The sequence below is a fragment of the Lepisma saccharinum genome, chromosome 19 (genome assembly GCF_977018435.1).
Source record: "Lepisma saccharinum chromosome 19, izLepSacc3.1, whole genome shotgun sequence".
Lineage (NCBI taxonomy): Eukaryota > Metazoa > Arthropoda > Insecta > Zygentoma > Lepismatidae > Lepisma > Lepisma saccharinum.
The window spans coordinates 71,404,459-71,423,210 of NC_139247.1; the positions used below are offsets into that span (position 1 = coordinate 71,404,459).

At 36.7% G+C, this 18,752-nt stretch overlaps 2 protein-coding genes across 2 annotated transcripts in view; one reads left to right on the top strand and one right to left on the bottom strand.

Annotated features, from left to right (window-relative positions):
- Positions 1 to 8,231, top strand: part of LOC146002921 (U3 small nucleolar RNA-associated protein 15 homolog) — a 34,468-nt gene extending 26,237 nt beyond the window's left edge. Inside the window, exons 8-9 of the mRNA XM_083141071.1 lie at positions 2,043 to 2,176; positions 7,841 to 8,231. Coding sequence (XP_082997197.1) covers positions 2,043 to 2,176; positions 7,841 to 8,097 — 391 coding nt within the window. The 3' untranslated portion in view covers positions 8,098 to 8,231. The remainder of the gene's footprint in view (positions 1 to 2,042; positions 2,177 to 7,840) is intronic.
- Positions 8,232 to 10,419: 2,188 nt separating this feature from the next.
- Positions 10,420 to 18,752, bottom strand: part of Vlet (COMM domain containing 10 protein valette) — a 35,041-nt gene continuing 26,708 nt past the window's right edge. Inside the window, exon 4 of the mRNA XM_083141381.1 lies at positions 10,420 to 10,813. Within this exon, the coding sequence (XP_082997507.1) occupies positions 10,610 to 10,813 (204 nt within the window). The 3' untranslated portion in view covers positions 10,420 to 10,609. The remainder of the gene's footprint in view (positions 10,814 to 18,752) is intronic.

Below are 18,752 nucleotides of genomic sequence, written 5' to 3' on the forward strand. Positions count from 1 at the left end.
TTTCAAAACATTTATTGTCAAATGATAGCTTAAGTGAAGCCCTAAAATTCTTAATCTCCAAAAGTGTAGTTTAGGCAGAGATTTGAAACTGTCATCTGAATTTGAAATCTACCTCAGCATAAGAAAAATCTATTTTTTAATTACAATCTTGAAATACTTTGAACAAATGCAAATGAAAAATAAAATCATTCCCGAGGTGTATCTAGATGTGATTAATTTAAGCTAAAAACCTCTAAATTTGCTGCAGTTATTGTGGTCTCAAAATTGGTGACTTACCTAACCTTCCTAAAATACACACTACATTACAGAGTTTTACTAAAAACTTAAAACTGAACTGATGCCATAACATTGCTGAGACTTGTGTTACTTAATCTACGAAAATATAACCTAGTAAAATATGAGCATAATTTAAAGTTTTCGCAAGACATGTTAAACCAGTCTGTCGTCTACTATCTTTAAACATGATGACCAATATTTCTCAAATGCAATGTGAGATCAATCCTTCAAGTTATCTTGTAACTCAAAAGCTTTGCATTTATGGCGGTTATCAAAATAGAATGTGTGTGATTTAACCATTTACCACCACTCCTCTCCTAAGCTATGAAATATTATTTTATAAGTTTTACTACATTGTAGAGCATAGCATAGAGCCTGCCCGCAACATGTGGGAAATAAGTTTTTCATCCACCATCTTGAAACAAATTGTTCAATTTTGTTCACACTATTTTAGCTGGAGAAATAATTTTACCTAAATGATTCTAAATTTACAGCAGTTAACATGGTCATCAAATAGATGACTTATCCCTCTCTGCCCATCCACCCTAACTCATGCTCCTCCTAAATCATGCACTATATTTTGATAATTTTATTGTCAAATTATAGTGCAAGTACATAATGTTGCTGTAAGTTTGATGCAAGTAAGTTTGTGGTAATTATGAAGATGCACGATTTGCATGGCTACAGAGCTCCTAACCAGACATAAATAACATTTTACTGCATAGGCAAGCAACACATTAGGATGAGAAATAACAAAAATCATTTAAAGAGTGTTCCAATTTAATTATGTCACAATAAACAACATTTCAATAAAATGTACTCAATTCTCCCTTGTAATGTTTAAACATGCAAAAATTCTTGTATCAATTGATCATCACAGTTGAAACTATGATGTGCCACTATGGATTCCCCCACATAAGGAAGTGACTGATAACCAAAGTGCTACCACATTTCAAAACTATAAGCTTTTTTCAAGTATGCTGCATCAATAGAAAAAAAAAGTGCTCTCCTGTGCATAGCACCAATGCCATGAAGGCATATAGGGGGTGTGGGGGTAATGCACCACACTTTCTTGATCCGGTTGTGAGTGGGGGTGATGTGATAAGCATCATGCCCCTGACCGCCTTTACCCCCCAGGGTTTCCCCCAGGTACCCATGTTATTTGACGCTGGGTGGGCACTGGGGCCGCTTCCAACGTTAGAAAGTTCCCGGGATTTGAACTGACTGGGGATCGAACCTGGGACCTTTAGCATGGTAGTCAGACACGTTACTGACTGAGCCACCATGGCCAATAAATGCAAACCTTTTATTTAAAAATTTCTGATACCTTTTCTTTTTTGTTTCTTGGATATATGATCTTTTTATTTGTGTTAAATGTTCATTTCTAGCATGATTTGAGGAAAACATCCTGAAAAAAACCACTATGACTTGTACTACATTTACTATTTTTAGAATTATAAGCTCTGATAAGCCTTTTCTTTACAAGTTTTCCAAAAAAAAAATTGATAATTATAGAACCTCACAAGGATTTAAAGCAATAACTTACATTTTCTGGAAAAAAACAAAACACATTTTGACTGGGTTTTTGGTGGCTTTTTCTGAGAAAACCCCTGTGGGGAAAACTGGGCTGGGCCCACCCGGGCTAACCCTGCTTAAAAGTCTCATATCAATGGAAAAAGCTCTTTGTTCCATTATAGAACAAGCTGTAGTTTAAGTTCTTGTACCTGTATAAATACTGAATTCCTTTTATATATATATAATTTCAGGCGGAAGGGTCTTGCCAGTGCCTTGGGAGGAAGAGAAGGAAGGTCCTTGTTTCGAATTATTCGATTCCTCCAGAGATACATTGGACATGCAAGGTTCACTAAAACACTCGTAGATGTTGCCCATGTTTTTATAGGTACGTTGTCAATGTTATTTGTAGGGGCATGCATATTTCGTTTTTGACGAAAGAACTAAATTTGAAAAAACACATTGTAGTGTTAATTTTTCATGTTTTTGAAAGGTGTGAGATGCATTTTGTGACCATGTTTTGTCACGAAATAATGCGAAATGAACTGCAAAAAGCGAAATTAACTCTTAAACACGAAATTTAGGGTTTATTCACCGACGCGACACCTTCTGAGGTCTGAATTATCCTGCGAGTTATGCAATTCCCGGAAAATTGATTAATTCTGTTGTTAATATTGGAGAAACAAAAATTGATTCCTTTACACAGAAATAAACTTAATACTCGGATAACTACATAAATGGGTTATTAGAAGTGAAATGTTAATTCTGTGGAATAAGTGTAGTTTTTAAATCAAATTTAGGATTATATTCACAATTTTAAAACCAAAATGTCATTTTATGTAGTATTTTTTATGTGATTATTCACCGCTATAACACCGATATTTTATTTTATTTGCCACTTTTGAACCCGAAATTGACTCACTTTTTATACCGAAATTTTGCTTTTTTATTTACCAAAAATATGTGCCTCTAGTTATTTGTAAACATATATGGCATGTAAAAATTTTATACTTTCTTGAATGTTCTTATTTAGAATACAAACATTATTATGGTTAAACTTGTTTTCTGACAAGATTCTTTTGCACAAAATTTAAACTTTTTTTCTTGTATTGTATCATGTTGACATCAGTGACGTGCGGTGACATCGACACTTGTGGTAGCAATCAGTGGCATGCCCAAGGGTGGTTGATGAGGGTCACACCCTCCCGTCCTTTTAGGGCCCAGTGTTCCTATGAAAAAAAGAATGTCAAAAGTGGGAAAAGATTGCAAATTGAGGAGTCACAACTGAAAAAGATACATGTAACTCCTCCTATTTCGAAAATCAAAAATATTTGATTTGACTACTAAGGCAGAAATCCTGGCTTCAAATCCTGGCCTGTCCATGGGTGTTCTTTGTGTGTGTGTCCCTTCCATCAATTTTATCGTATCATCTTCGCTATTAGTCAAAAGTGGCAAAAAAGCAAAGTAAAAATAAACCAAATGAAACAATCAATCAATGATTTGTTTTTTGTTACTTAGCATTAATCGCAATGACACGATAAAACTGATGAAGGGACACACAGAAAGAACACCCATGCCCAGTTTGGGGTTCGAACCCAGAACCCATACTGTCATAGTGTGCTGTGATAACGGACGTCTGCCAACAACAAAGACGAGAGAAAAGCACTGACCGTTCGGATACGTGCATAAAGTAAACGGCATTTTCCTGTGGCATTTTTCAATTGGATTTTTGAAACACCATCTTTGTTTAATGTTCTTTGGAGGAAAAAAATTGCATTGCTTCATTTCCCTAATTCCTCCATCTCATGATGTTTTTCCTGAAGGATCCGGGTTCAAGCCCTGGCCTGTGCATGAGTGTTTCTCTTGTATCCACCCATCACCTGTTTCATTGAATCTACATTCATCGTCATGGCAGAAATTAGGTAAATAATACAAATTATTTAATTCCAGTGCATCTGCAGGGCACTGCAAAGTCAGGAGTCCAGAGTTCTCTCTTCATGATTGTCCCTCATGACTTCCATGAGCTCATTAACTACTTATCGCGATTAAATCTATACAGCTAGAAAAAAGTGATGGGAGATGGCAAAAATTCAATATATTAAAGGGGGATGAACTGGTAACAAAATACACTTTAATAATATTCATTCGTTTCTTAAGTTTTGGGATACATTTTTCATTCCAAATTACAACCTTGGTCAGAAAAGTTCCAGGACTGAGCTCGTAAAAAATAATTTATTCAACTTAGGAACTGATGGTCCTAGGTTTTGTCAAAATAGTCCCCTTTGGCTATCTATACACAGCTGCCACCGTTTCTGGAGGTCATGGAAGCAAGCAGGAAGAGCTTCATCTAAGATGCTTCTCAGCACATCTGTCACAAAACCATTTGGATTGTTACCAATATCTTCATGACACTTCCCTTTCAGCGGTGTTTGCACATGGGGAGACAAAAAATAATCATGTGGTAACTGGTTGGATAAATATGGGGGATGTGGTAGAGCAGAGATATGATGCTTGGCCAGATAGTCCTGGACTGATAAAGCAGTATGTTGCCCTGCATTGTCGTGCAATAAGAACCACTGCCCAGATGCCCACAAATCAGGACAGCGCCGCAGAATTGCTTGACGCAAATGTTTCAGGACGTCAATATAAAGGTTTTTGTTTATAGTTTGTCCTTCAGGCAGATATTCATGGTGCACCAAACATTTAGCATGAAAAAATTGGATCAACATTGTCTTTGGATCATCTTGCACTATCTCTGCCCTTCCGAAACCTTTTGTGCCATTCAAAGATATGGCTTCTCGATAATGCCTGGTCACCAAATGTTTGCTGTATCATATTCCATGTTTCACTAGGGGTTTCCCATCTTAACACTACGCTTAATGTTAACTCTCTGCTCGGAATGCACGTCCATCACGACACTTGTGTAACTTTGAACTAAATGTGCCAACAAGCCAAACAGTGGGCTGCTAAGCACAGCCCTGCCACCTAGTGTTTACATGGAAACACTACCAAGGCCATTTCTATTTAGAACACATATCAGGTGACTGAATAACACCCCATTTCTTGTGTTTGAATATCACAGGTAAAGAATTAAAAAAAATCAGTCCTGGAACTTTTCTGACAAAGGTTGTATTTCATTATTCACTGTGGAATACAACACACAGGAACAAGAATTTGCGCTTGTCATGAGTTTGAATCCTGGCCTGGACATGGATGTTCATTGTGAGGCCCCTTCAGCAATTTCATCATATCATCATTCATGGTGAGGTACAAGCAGAAATCTTACCTTTCCCTACCGGCGGCTGTTTCTACCTGAAACTGGTGAGGCAGAGGAAAGCCCAGTCTTGCCTGCAGATCTCACCGAGGGGCGAGAACTGCGTGAAAAAAGAAGTGTTGTATGTGAACTGTGGCTTCAACAAGACAATAAATATTGTGATTTGAAAATAATTAAAGATGTGAGATTGATTGATCTATTTCTGCTAGACTAGCTACTACTCAGTGCACGTCATTGGTTGACAGTTGTGTTCCAGTTTTTCTTTTTGTTCTTTGATGTCCAGTGTGTGTTCATAAAATGTGGCAAGTGGTTAGCACAGCATGCTACAATGTTGGGGGTCCCAAGTTCAAATCCCAGCCTGGGCATAGGTATTCTTGCTAGTGTTCCTTCATCAATTTCATCATCACTCATACTCATTGCAGTGATTAGCCAAAGGTGGAAGGAAAGTGACAAAAAATAACCTGATTTAAGCAATCGTAAAATATGAACGAGATGTTTCATTTTTATTGGCCAGTGTGTTGGTTTTTTGCATATATACACCCGCCGCAAAATGACTTCGGACCTCATTACAAAAGCACAGAAAATTTATGTGAAAAGCTATTATTAAGCTATTACATACAGCAAAAATGCATACGGAATCATGTTACCTTTACTTTTGAGAACCTTTTGGATGCGCGTGGGCATCGAATCAATAAGACTTCGGAAGTAATTTAAGTCCTAACAATGAGATTGAACTTCCCAATATTAGAAAGATTTCCATGGAAACGAAGCCTAAATATTTGACATGGAATGAAATTTTTTTACGGAATCCGAAATAATAGCTATTCACGTGAATTTTCTGTATTTTTGTGCTATTATGAGGTCCGAAGTCATTTTGTGGCAGGTGTAGGTGCATGAGTGTATTCCAGAATTGTCTAGGGGGTTTCCCCCTTTATTTTAATTGTTGTGAAAGCATTTGTTGTTTTGTTTATAGTACACTAGCCACTTTTATGGTGTATTTTGAAAACAAAAATTGTAAGTTTTTAGATTGAAGAATACCATATTTTGCTGCCTAACCGTTGTGCCAGATAACAAAACTGATGATAGTGGCAAGTTTCCTCAAGTGTAATATTTTGGCTGTAATGCATAAATCAATTACAACTAATGTAACTCCTTTTTCAGATCAGAAAAATGTTCGTTAAACTGTCTCAAAGAAATGGTGTGCATCCTAATCTTGTACCAAAGATATTTTAGTAATAAATTATTTTTACATACCAGTAATACCAGTACATATTTTTTATTAAATAAATAAAAAAAGGTTCACATAATTGTTGCAATCTGGCCTCCCCAATGGTGGTAGCATCGTTGCCTTGTAATTAGGGGTCCCAGGTTTGATACCTAAGGTCTAAATCACCATCCCTGAGACCTTCTGTAAACAAACGGTCTCACCGATTCGATGTATCACTCCGCGTCAGCTGATCCATGACCGCAATCATCTGCTGTTATATTCATAGTTCGCCGCACCTATTCATTTTATATAAGAGCCTCTGAATGTGAGAACCCGTTCTCAAAACAGACGAATATGCAGCCGCATACATTGTTACTCTCCCGGTCATTCTCTCTTTCATAACCCTTAAAACTGCAGACACTGACACACCACTGCACTGGGATACCAACTTAACCACTTCATTTACTGGTTTCTCAGGATACTACTGACAGAACGTTATATAAATATTGAGTAGAATCTGTTTCTCACCCCTTTTCAAAGGCTGTCCTTGCTGGTGTTTTGAAAACAAGCTCGGAGTAAATGGAGACTTTCCCTCACGCATAGAACTCAGCATGTTATTTTTCTAAGGCTAAGTCAGGCAATATTACTAAGTTGCACTACTTCCTTGCTGTTCACATGATTATTTTTAGAAAATAACCAATGTTATAAAATATCATTATGTATACAAATCTCTAAGCTCATTGAAAGTTATATTACTACAAAATGTTCACACTTATCTTGCCTTGCTATGTCACCAAGTTATTTTACGAAGTGCACTATATTTGGCGGAACAAAAATCGTTATTAGGATGCTTGTCAAAGTTTCCAACCGCAATAAATTTACGAACTTTTTGTCTTGTTTTCATCATCATCAATATATTTATTGGACTTACAGCAATGCATATGGCTGTTTATGCCCATTATATATTTTATTTACATAAGATACAATTTACATAAAATCTACAAACAAATTTCAAATACACTCCTATCTATATCAAACCTTAGAAATTTACATTACCATGTTATATCATTTTGTCTAAAAAATGCAAGTAAAATATATTCAAAGAAAGAAGCCAAATTTATGGGAAATGATTACTGGTGCAAAGAGTTAACCATAAAGGTGAAGCAATAAGTAAAAAAAGAAAGAGCATTGGGTTTAAAGTGAGACGTCATTTGTGGCAGCGTATCCCATACTACAAATTTGCCATTGTTTTACCTTACGTAATGAATCCTGTAACAACGCTGGATTTTCGTGTGGATTATTTTACTTCTATGAGTTTGCAATGCTTTCTGCATGCAGATGGTTTTGTTTACAGAAGGTGTCAGGGTTTGTGATTTGAACTATAGTGGAGGCACATAGTGGTTCGGATTCCACTTTAAACTGTAGGTCCAGTCCAGTAGCTTATGTGAGTATAAAGTGAACTTAAAACAACAACTCAGCAACAATTGTCGCACCCCACTTTTGAAAAGTGAAATACTGTTCATAGGGATATTGAATCCATGATGTTTTAATTATATGCTTTTGTTTTACAGATATCTATGGTGGAACATTAAATGAAAATCCCGAATTACAGAAGTTGTTCCAACAACTCCTTCACAGAGTTGCTGTAGAGGAAGACACGATAAAAGACATGTTTGCTCTGCAGGGAGCGATTCAGATGGTTCTTGCAGGGTCCATCACTTCCATGAACTCTGTTCCGGTGTCAGCAGCAGTGTCTGGTGCGAGAAAAGGGCATGGTTTGGAGCCATCGAAAGATGCCGCAGCAGACTTTGTTGTTAGTGTCTCTTGAACAAAGATGTTACAGTGCAAAGTGTGGTGTACCATCTGAAGAGCAACATCTGTTTTCTGGTTGTTGGAACTTTGATATTGAACTGTAATTAAGCGAAAAATTTATTGCATTTGAAATACAAAGAGAAACTAGAATGGGATGTTTTATTTGCATCCTATTGAGACAATCATTAGTAGGGCAATCTATTTATGGTGAAAGAAAGATCAAGATTTGAGCATAAAAACTGGGCACCAGCAGAACTCGCAGGTAAATTCTAAAATTGGTGTTTTAAGAGTTTATTGAGTGGAGGACTCAAACAAAGTGGTCTCATGCAGGACTCTACTGACCAATCAATTGTTGCAACCATCAAATACACGATCTTGCCCCAGAGTTTTTCACATTTTTGGACCACTCAAAGTGTGCTGAGGGGCAACTCCAGGGTGGCTACTCTAGAAACATTCAAGTATAATTCCCGGTTTTCAAGACTAACTTTTAAAAAAAAAATTCACAGGTATAGAAGATGATGATTTCTCTATTTCAACCTTACGTATTACCGCCTCTCACCATCCACACAAATATTAACAATACAAAGAGTCCGTGTGATTCAAACTTATCCAAAAGGTATAATTCAATTAAATGGTTTATATACATTTAAAATAATTTAAGATGCATAATTTACATTTGCTATTTCACATACTCAAGACTTGAAATACATCTGCAAACACAAGTCACAAATGTTACAGGATATACTTATCTATGAAATGTTATAATTGTATGAGACTTTTGAACTCAAATTACCTAATAAACTTCAAGATATCTTGCAATAATCTTTCATCTGTCAGAAAGATCGTTCTGCAAAGGACACTAACAAAGTAAATGAATTGAGATAATTCTGTTCTATTTTCCATGCATATTTCTTTTTTTTTCCCCCTTCCTCAATAAAAATAAAAGGTAAACTGTGAAAACTTGCCTCAGGGTATTTATAAATTAGTATAAATTGAATGGGATTTGGATTAATAAAAATTATTTTTCAAGTCTACGGAGAAAAATTCATGCAGAATTCCCAATGAGTAGCCACCCTGAACTCCAATGAAGAGGCAAGTCATGTGGTTCATGGATGGCTTTGCCTGCAGCCAAAGAATTTTGAGAGGTGTCCATGCACTTCAAAAGCACTGGAACACTTTTATTACATGCCTGTTGAAAAGTGATGTAAGTGTATAACTTTTGTATTAAATACATACATTTCAAGATAAAAAAATATTTGGTTTTCATTTCTCTCCTTCGTACATATTAAGGATGGGCCGGTATGAAATATAAAATCTACCAATACAGGAAAGTGATATTCTACCAATCCAATATAAAATTCTAAATGGTTCACAGACCGTAATAAATGTGTTACCAGGTGAACCAATGCAGTGCAAAAGATGCTGCATATTTAGACATTTACCTTGAAATAAAGTACAGTGGGGATTATATGTTTATATCTATAAAAATTATAAGAAAATTGCACTAGATTGTGAGATCAATAATTTTACCCACAAACGGATGTATGTTGACCCATACAGATAGAGTAGTGATTAATCTTTTGAATCCCTAGTACAACTGACCGCTCTCAAGAAGGTCCCCGATGGAAGTGAAGTGACGTAGCTAAAAGGCAACTTCACTATTAGGATTGGGGGAGTAGTACACCCTGAGTCAGAAACACTTGCTAAAGTGCGCGTCAAATCTCCTGCATATGGCCTTGAATGGCTGAACCGCACCAGCGAATCACAGACGTGCGGCATTGTCGTGCTCTCCTTGATAAGATGTTTCGCTGAACCATGCTGTCTCTTTTCCGTGTGAGATTTCGACATGGCACCGCTGCAGTGCGCTGCTATTGGCTATTGCCATATGCAGGAGATTTGACGCACACTCTAGTGATGTTACAACAGATTCAGTGATGCAAGAAGTTGTTGCCCTGTATTTTCTTTGAAATACAGGGTAAATAATGTACATCATAAGCAATACAAAAATATTCTGTACTCTGGGGGGGGGGGGGGGGGAACAACTTGCTGCAGACATGTGTTTTGTTCTCTCTAACTGACACAAATCAACTCCCATGCACTTCGACCCTATCTCCCCTCGTTTGGAGATCTTGTCATGAGCTGACTTCTGTATGGACAACGAAATTAGTAATAAGATGTGTTTTATACAGCATATATTGATACACTTGTAGGTTTAATTCTCTTCTGCAAATATGCTGCTGCAGTACTAAGTGAGGCGAGTGTACATATTAAAATGTCTTTACAAAATACCTTTTCAGAATTTATCACATGCACAAAATATTGAATAAAATTTCAGAGATATATGCTGGATTTTATATTTTTAATTAGTATTAATGAACAAGAATGTATAATCACATTGTTATAAAGTATGGTTTATACTTCATATTCAATACATACATATACACTTTCAAACATCTTGAATTAATGTACAGAGTTTTATATCTGCACTTACATATGATCCACATTCATATTGCAACAGCACCAACAGTTCACCTGAGAGAATCCAACTGTGATTGTATTGTTTCTAACTGGTTGTAAAACTTATAAAGTTCGTCATGGTCAAACTCCAGTGTCAGAGATTCACTGGTGCCATCATTGTTAACACCCAACTGAAACACTGCATGAGGAATTTTCTGTTTCGTCTTTGCGGACGACGATGTTTGTAGATTCAGGGACCAGCCTATATCTGTTAGCTGCAATCAGGGAGATAGGGAAATCAGTGCATGAAATTATAATATTTAGATTATGCTACGCCCCTTGTGGGTACGTACTTACATGTTATTTACCACGGCTACAGATATCTTAATCTCAGGGGGATAGGTTCTTTGTTTGAGAATTCCAAATAAGAAAGCATTTTATAGCCAAGAGGATATAGTAAAATGCGGATCTATATTCTGAGAACTTGACAAAATACAGAGAATATATATATATATGTATAATCGAAAAGGCTTCTTCTTCTTTTAAATGGCTTCTTCTTTTAAAAGGCTTCTTCTTCTTTTATTATGGAAACGGCTTCTTCTTCTTCTAAAAGGCTTCTTCTTCTTTTTTTATGGAAAAAGCTTCTTTTTCTTTTATTATGGAAACAGCTTCTTCTTCTTTTAATATAGAAACGGCTTCTTCTTCTTTTAATATGGAAAAGGCTTCTTCTTTTAAAAGGCTTCTTCTTCTTTTATTATGGAAACGGCTTCTTCTTCTTCTTAAAGGCTTCTTCTTCTTTTATTATGGAAACGGCTTCTTCTTCTTCTAAAAGGCTTCTTCTTCTTCTTTTATTATGGAAAAGCTTCTTCTTCTTTTATTATGGAAATGGCTTCTTCTTTTAATATAGAAATGGCTTCTTCTTCTTTTAATATGGAAAAGGCTTCTTCTTCTTTTCTTCGTTTAATTTATTATCTTCCTTTAAAGCGTAATCTTATTTATGTGCTCGCTTTCCCCCCGCTTCTTTGTCAAACAATACAAGCTATACTTGTAGAAAGAGTAGGGTCGACTAAATTGACAATAGCGCCACCTCCTATTTAACGACCAAAGGGGAATAACCAGGATCGCTAATAACCAGCGCTGCCAATGGCCCAGTGCGACTAATAAAAAGCGCAACCGAAAAGTGCTTCGGGGCGTCTAATTTGACACAGCGCCACCGGTGACAAACAACCAAAACACTGACGATGTTCTCCTCGTCAGGAAAATAAAAAGAGATACATTTCTGAATTCATTTGCTCACCTAATGACTTTCCTAAACGTATCATATATGAGCATGTTCTTAATTATCTTAATTTGCTATATACAACATTTTATTCACTCCTTCTATAATTTTTATACTCTTCCTTTATATATTTTTTATTTACTATAATATATATAATCGCTCTTCTCCGCTCCTAGTTTGTACAATGAGCTCTGCTCTTCTTTATATGGCGTGCTGCCATCTATCGTCGCTTCCGAGAAAACGTTCCTCCTTGCAACCTTCATTGTGTCATCGAAACTGGCACGTAACACAATATCCCCCTCCTTGAGGATGAAAAATTTATATATTGGAAAGTTCATTTGTAAATTTATAAATTTTTCCCTCGTTCTATGTGACTTCTCTTACTGTTTCTATTATTCATTAACTAAGCTCTTTTTTACTTCCTCCGTGCAGTTGTACCTCCGGATATTCTCCAGGTTCTCCCTTCTCTCTATCTTTGTTCCTGTATGCTTTACTACCGCTGTGTTCCGAAACAAATTCATGACCTCGTATGGACCTTCATATATGAAGAACAATTTCTTGATTGCTTTCTCTGATGCTTTGCTCATTGGGTGTGTTTTGCAAAATACTAAGTCTCCCTTTTTTAATTTTATTTTCGTACCATTCTCTGCTTTCTTGTTCATTTTCTTCATTCTCTTAATGTATATGTCTAGTAATACTTCCTTAGTCTCTTCTTTGGATATTACTTCCCTCGGCCAATCAAATTCCTTGAAGATTCCGGGTTCTTCCATATATCCCAGAAACAATTCGGCCGCACTCTTCTTTGTTTCCTCAGATATAGAGTTATTTATCCATCTTATGGCTCTGTTAACTGCTGCAGACCACTTCGTATGATTTTCATGACATAACATTCTTAGAATTCTTACTATTTCCCCGTTATATCTCTCTATCGGGTTCGAACTTGGATGATACCTAGTAACGTTTATCATCTTAATTCCTTTAAACTTCAGGTAATCTTTAAAGTATTCCGATACAAATTGTGTACCATTATCCGTTAGAATTTTTAATGGAACTCCATAATGTTTGACAAATCCTTCTTCTAAATATTTTACTATCTCCTTTGCTGTAGCCTTCTTGAGGTTATAACATATTACAAACTTACTGCACACGTCGACGCATGTAAGAATATATGTAAATCCTCGCGATCTTGGGAGAGGTCCAATCAGATCAATAGATATCATATCTAGAGGATTTTTTGCAGTTACGTGTAACTCTTCTCTTTCCATTTTTAATTTTGAAGGTTTAGTTTTTATACATAACATACAGTTTCTTACATGATCCACCACGTCTCTCTTCATACATTTCCAGAAGAAAAACCTCCGGGCAAGCCTCAATGTTTTATCAATCCCGAAATGTCCAGACTTCTCATGCACTTCTGCGAGTACGTTTTTAATTAGTGCTCCAGGTACGCATAGTTGCACTTGATTGGATTTCTCTATGCTTACTCTAAAAATCATTCCTTCGTTAATTACATATTTTCCTTCTATCCTCGCTCTTCTCATTTTCTTTTCGTTTTCATTTCTATCTCCATTCAAGACATTTAAGATGCCGCTTAATTCTTCGTCTTTCTTCATGCTTTCTATCCATTCCTGTCTGGATATGTTCCCGAGTTCTTCATCCATGATGGCATTTATGGATAACTTCAACACTTCCTCTGGTTCCTGCGTCATATGTAAAGGGGATCTACTTAGGGCATCTGCAATTTTATTGTCCTTTCCTTTAATGTCCACTATTTCGAAACTGTATTCCTGGAGAAGTAATGCCCATCTTGTCAAGCGAGGATTCCATTGCCTTGCAGAGTTTAACCATATAAGGCTCTTATGGTCGCAAAGAATTTTAAATTTTCTTCCTTTTAAGTAAACTGCAAACTTTTCAATGCCGAATATGATAGCCAAACATTCCAGTTCGCTAATCGTATACGCCCTTTCGAACGCCTTCAGTGCACGACTCGCATATTGAATTACAACATCTTCTCCATCCTCGGTTTTCTGGAAGAGATAGGCCCCTAGACCTATATTTGATGCGTCTGTTCCTATGATGAAAAGTCTTTTAAAATCTGGCTGGCCTATAGCTGGACTAGATGTCAGGTCTTCTTTTAATACATTAAAAGCCTTTTCCTCCTCTTGTGCCCATTTCCATTTCACATCCTTTCTCAAAAAATCGTATAAAGGCTTGGCTTTTGAAGCGAAATTCCTAATAAATTTGCTCCTCCAATTGCATATCCCTAGGAATCTTTGCAATTGTTTCCTGGTTGTAGGCTTTGGAAGACATTTTATAGCCTCATTTTTATCGCTACAAAGTCTTACGTTTCCTCCAGACACTATATGCCCTAGGAACTTGATTTCTTTCCTTGCAAACGAACACTTCTCTAACTTAACGGTAAGTCCTGCTTCTTTCAATTTACATAAAACCCAGTCTATTTTGCTTATATGATCCATCCAATCCTTTGAATGTATACACATATCATCTACATATATTGCTAACCATGACTTTGTTTCTAGACCAAATATTCTGTTTAACGCTGTTGTAAACGCCGACACCGATGAATTTAGTCCGTAAGGTAGTCTCCTAAATTGGAATAACCTGGACCCATACCTAAATGCTGTAGTTCCTGTGGTCTAGGTATCCTTGATTTATATCTTTCACAGCCTTTGTACTCTTCTTCTAGCGTATCTAAAAATTTCTCATTGTTGCTACCTTCTTCGCTACTCTTCCACTTTCTCTTTCTCCTTTGGTGAGATCTGTTCCCATAATCCTTTTTCCTTTCTTCTTCTGTTGTAGACTCATCGCTAGAGCTTTCTTCTTTTATCTCTTTCTTGATATAAGTCTCTTCTTCGCTGCATCGAAAACTGGATCTAGCGTTCCTTTCTTTTACTGATATATTCCCTAATCTTCTTTCCACTTCTTCCATTCTCTTCTCTGTCTTATCCATCCTGGATACTGTTCCGTTTATTTTTCTATCCATTTCCTTTCCTCTCTTATCTGCTGCATTCATTTTGGTTAGATTTTCCACAATCTCCTTTTCTATTCTCAGAGTTTTTTCTTGAGCTTCTTGAAATCCATGCGAGTTTTCTTCTCTGAGTTTTAGAACTTCCCTTTCGATTCTATTATTCACTTCCAAACTTCTATCTTCTATCAGGAGCTTAGCTTGCTCTATCTTGCTTTCGTTTTCTTTTATTCTTGAAACGGCTAATTCTATTTGAGATTTACTTTCGACCAGCTTTCTCTCCAAATATTCGTTTCTTTGTTTATTTTCCTCTCTAAGATTCGAAACCTCCTCTTCTATTCTTCTATTTGTATCTAAACTTGTACTCTCGATTAACAACGTTGTTTCTTCTATCTTGCTTTCCAACGACTTTCTATTTCCTTCACACGTTTCATTCAATCTCAAGAACATCTCATGGGTTTCGGATCTCGATGCTTCCAATTTCCTGCTGTTTTCCTCGAGCCTTTCTTCCATCTTTTTATTACTTTCTTCTAACTTTTCTTCTAACTTTCTACTATTCTCTTCCATCTGTGTTTTTAATTCTCTTTCTAATCTTCTGCTATTTTCTTCCATCTGTGCTTTTAATTCTCTGCTATTATTTTTATTACTTTCTTCTATCTGTATCGATAACTTCTGGAACATTTCTATCATGTTCACCTCTTCTGTCTTCTTTGGTTTTTCCTTAATTTTCTCTTCTTCTTTTTCCCTTTTCTTCTCTTCTTTTTCATTTATCCTTGCTTCCTTGCAATTTTTGCATACGTAATCTCCTCTTTCACTTATTCCTATGTACTTTTCTCTTCTTATCTTCTCACATAGCCAATGTTTCATTTCTTTGCATGAGCTGCATAGGATAGTTTCTTCCTTATTTCCCTCTTCTCCACAGCAGTTTAATATTTCCTTTCTGTCTTCCATTTTCTCCATTATAGTTTCTCTATCCTCGTCCTCGACTTTATTTGCTTTCTCCATCTTGGCTTTCTCTCTCTTTGCTTTCTCAGTCACAATTCTGCTAGCCGCAACGTTGGTCGCCACTAATGCTACGCCCCTTGTGGGTACGTACTTACATGTTATTTACCACGGCTACAGATATCTTAATCTCAGGGGGATAGGTTCTTTGTTTGAGAATTCCAAATAAGAAAGCGTTTTATAGCCGAGAGGATATAGTAAAATGCGGATCTATATTCTGAGAACTTGACAAAATACAGAGAATATATATATATGTATAATCGAAAAGGCTTCTTCTTCTTTTAAATGGCTTCTTCTTTTAAAAGGCTTCTTCTTCTTTTATTATGGAAACGGCTTCTTCTTCTTCTAAAAGGCTTCTTCTTTTATTATGGAAAAAGCTTCTTCTTCTTTTATTATGGAAACGGCTTCTTCTTCTAAAAGGCTTCTTTTATTATGGAAAAAGCTTCTTTTTCTTTTATTATGGAAACAGCTTCTTCTTCTTTTAATATAGAAACGGCTTCTTCTTTTAATATGGAAAAGGCTTCTTCTTTTAAAAGGCTTCTTCTTCTTTTATTATGGAAACGGCTTCTTCTTCTTCTAAAAGGCTTCTTCTTCTTTTATTATGGAAACGGCTTCTTCTTCTTCTAAAAGGCTTCTTCTTCTTCTTTTATTATGGAAAAGCTTCTTCTTCTTTTATTATGGAAACGGCTTCTTCTTCTTTTAATATAGAAACGGCTTCTTCTTCTTTTAATATGGAAAAGGCTTCTTCTTCTTTTCTTCGTTTAATTTATTATCTTCCTTTAAAGCGTAATCTTATTTATGTGCTCGCTTTCCCCCCGCTTCTTTGTCAAACAATACAAGCTATACTTGTAGAAAGAGTAGGGTCGACTAAATTGACAATAGCGCCACCTCCTATTTAACGACCAAAGGGGAATAACCAGGATCGCTAATAACCAGCGCTGCCAATGGCCCAGTGCGACTAATAAAAAGCGCAACCGAAAAGTGCTTCGGGGCGTCTAATTTGACACAGCGCCACCGGTGACAAACAACCAAAACACTGACGATGTTCTCCTCGTCAGGAAAATAAAAAGAGATACATTTCTGAATTCATTTGCTCACCTAATGACTTTCCTAAACGAATCATATATGAGCATGTTCTTAATTATCTTAATTTGCTATATACAACATTTTATTCACTCCTTCTATAATTTTTATACTCTTCCTTTATATATTTTTTATTTACTATAATATATATAATCGCTCTTCTCCGCTCCTAGTTTGTACAATGAGCTCTGCTCTTCTTTATATGGCGTGCTGCCATCTATCGTCGCTTCCGAGAAAACGTTCCTCCTTGCAACCTTCATTGTGTCATCGAAACTGGCACGTGACAATTATGTTCGTATAATTACATGCCATGAGTAAGCCTCCCTAATAGTGAACTGTCCAACACTTCCTTCTTGTAATCACGGTGTTTGGACTTAAAACTACTACCATTTGGTGACTAATGTCTAACATTTGGGCACAAAGGTAAAAATATTGTTTCTAAAAATTGGATTCAGCAGCAAAAAGTTAACATGAAAATCATAAATCAACTCCTCTTTTAGGGACCATATAACAAAGGAGAATATGTTTACTGCAATCTGAATTTATTAAAACAGTTTGTATAATCAATATAATTCCTATAGATAATGGATGTTTTATTTGTAATAGTCAACATAACTTATTCAAAACCTTGATACCGAAGGCATGAGTCTGCAGGTTGGAGCAAATAAACCATTATTTTTGATAGTTCTGCCTTACATTTCATCTATCATTCTTATTGTCACAATTAAGCCACCACAGAAGGAGAAAGATGAAAAAAAAGTAATGTAATACAAATTGTTTGGTCAACTTCACTGTTGTATCAAAAATACCATAAAAGTTCTCAATCATGTTCAAGGGCAAGAGGAGAAGTTTCTACATCCAGCCAGACGTGAGGGCCTGAAACTCCTCGATCCCCACCAACCATTCCGTGCAGCAAGCTGGGGAAAGAGAGGTCTGGGTGCTGGATGGTCATAGGAGGTGATAAAAAGTTAGCATTATGCTTATTATTTTACTTCATCTCTTGGGAATACCAAACTTCTGATGGTGTAAATACATCAGTGGGAACAGGACAGGTTGAAGATTTTGCATCTGTTAGGAAAAGTTGAAACTTCCATTTGATTAGCTGTAAGTTGAAGTTGTCTGTCCATAAGGAATACATGAGAGTCTATATTTTACAGATCGTATCTATTCATGGTGGTTGCGGTAAACGCGGTTTAAAATTACTTACGTGAAATTTAAAAGATTTCGTAATTCCGCGTTGCACAATTTAATGGTTCAATCCTATTAATTTCGAAGATCCACTGTCTTCATTCACAAAAGGGTACGGCGTTTGAAGCGGAGATGGTACCGCGTCAGTACATTGTTTGTTCCCGGGCGGCGGTGGTTGCGATTTTTCCCGTTCGGCAGCACTGGCGCGCGCATCTTGGTTTGCGTCGTCTGCTTCCTGTTGTCCGGTGGCGTTGTCAGTTGGGGGTTGGGGGGCTGGGCCATGTTGCTCGGTAATGTGCCGTTCCTGTTCCCCACGTGGCTGGAGGGGGGTCGAGTATGTGCATAGCATCTTTTCTTTTTCAGGTCGGGGATCTTTCTGAGGACAGGGTGCCAAGTTGGGTGTGCTTGTCCATTGTCCAGGTTTAGTGCTGGTTTCTGCTGGATGATAGCATGGGTTTCTTTGATGGTGTTTTCTATGACAGAGCCGGTTGGGTGAAGTATGGATATGGAGGAGATGGTAACCCCCTTTCTGCACCCCTATCCAACATAGTGCTGCATGTGGCCGAGAAGTCAATTCTCACCCAACCAGAGTTTGCTCATATAAGATACAAAAGATATGCCGATAACACCATAGTCATTTACAAACAGGAAGAGGACCTAACCCTTCTCCTAACTG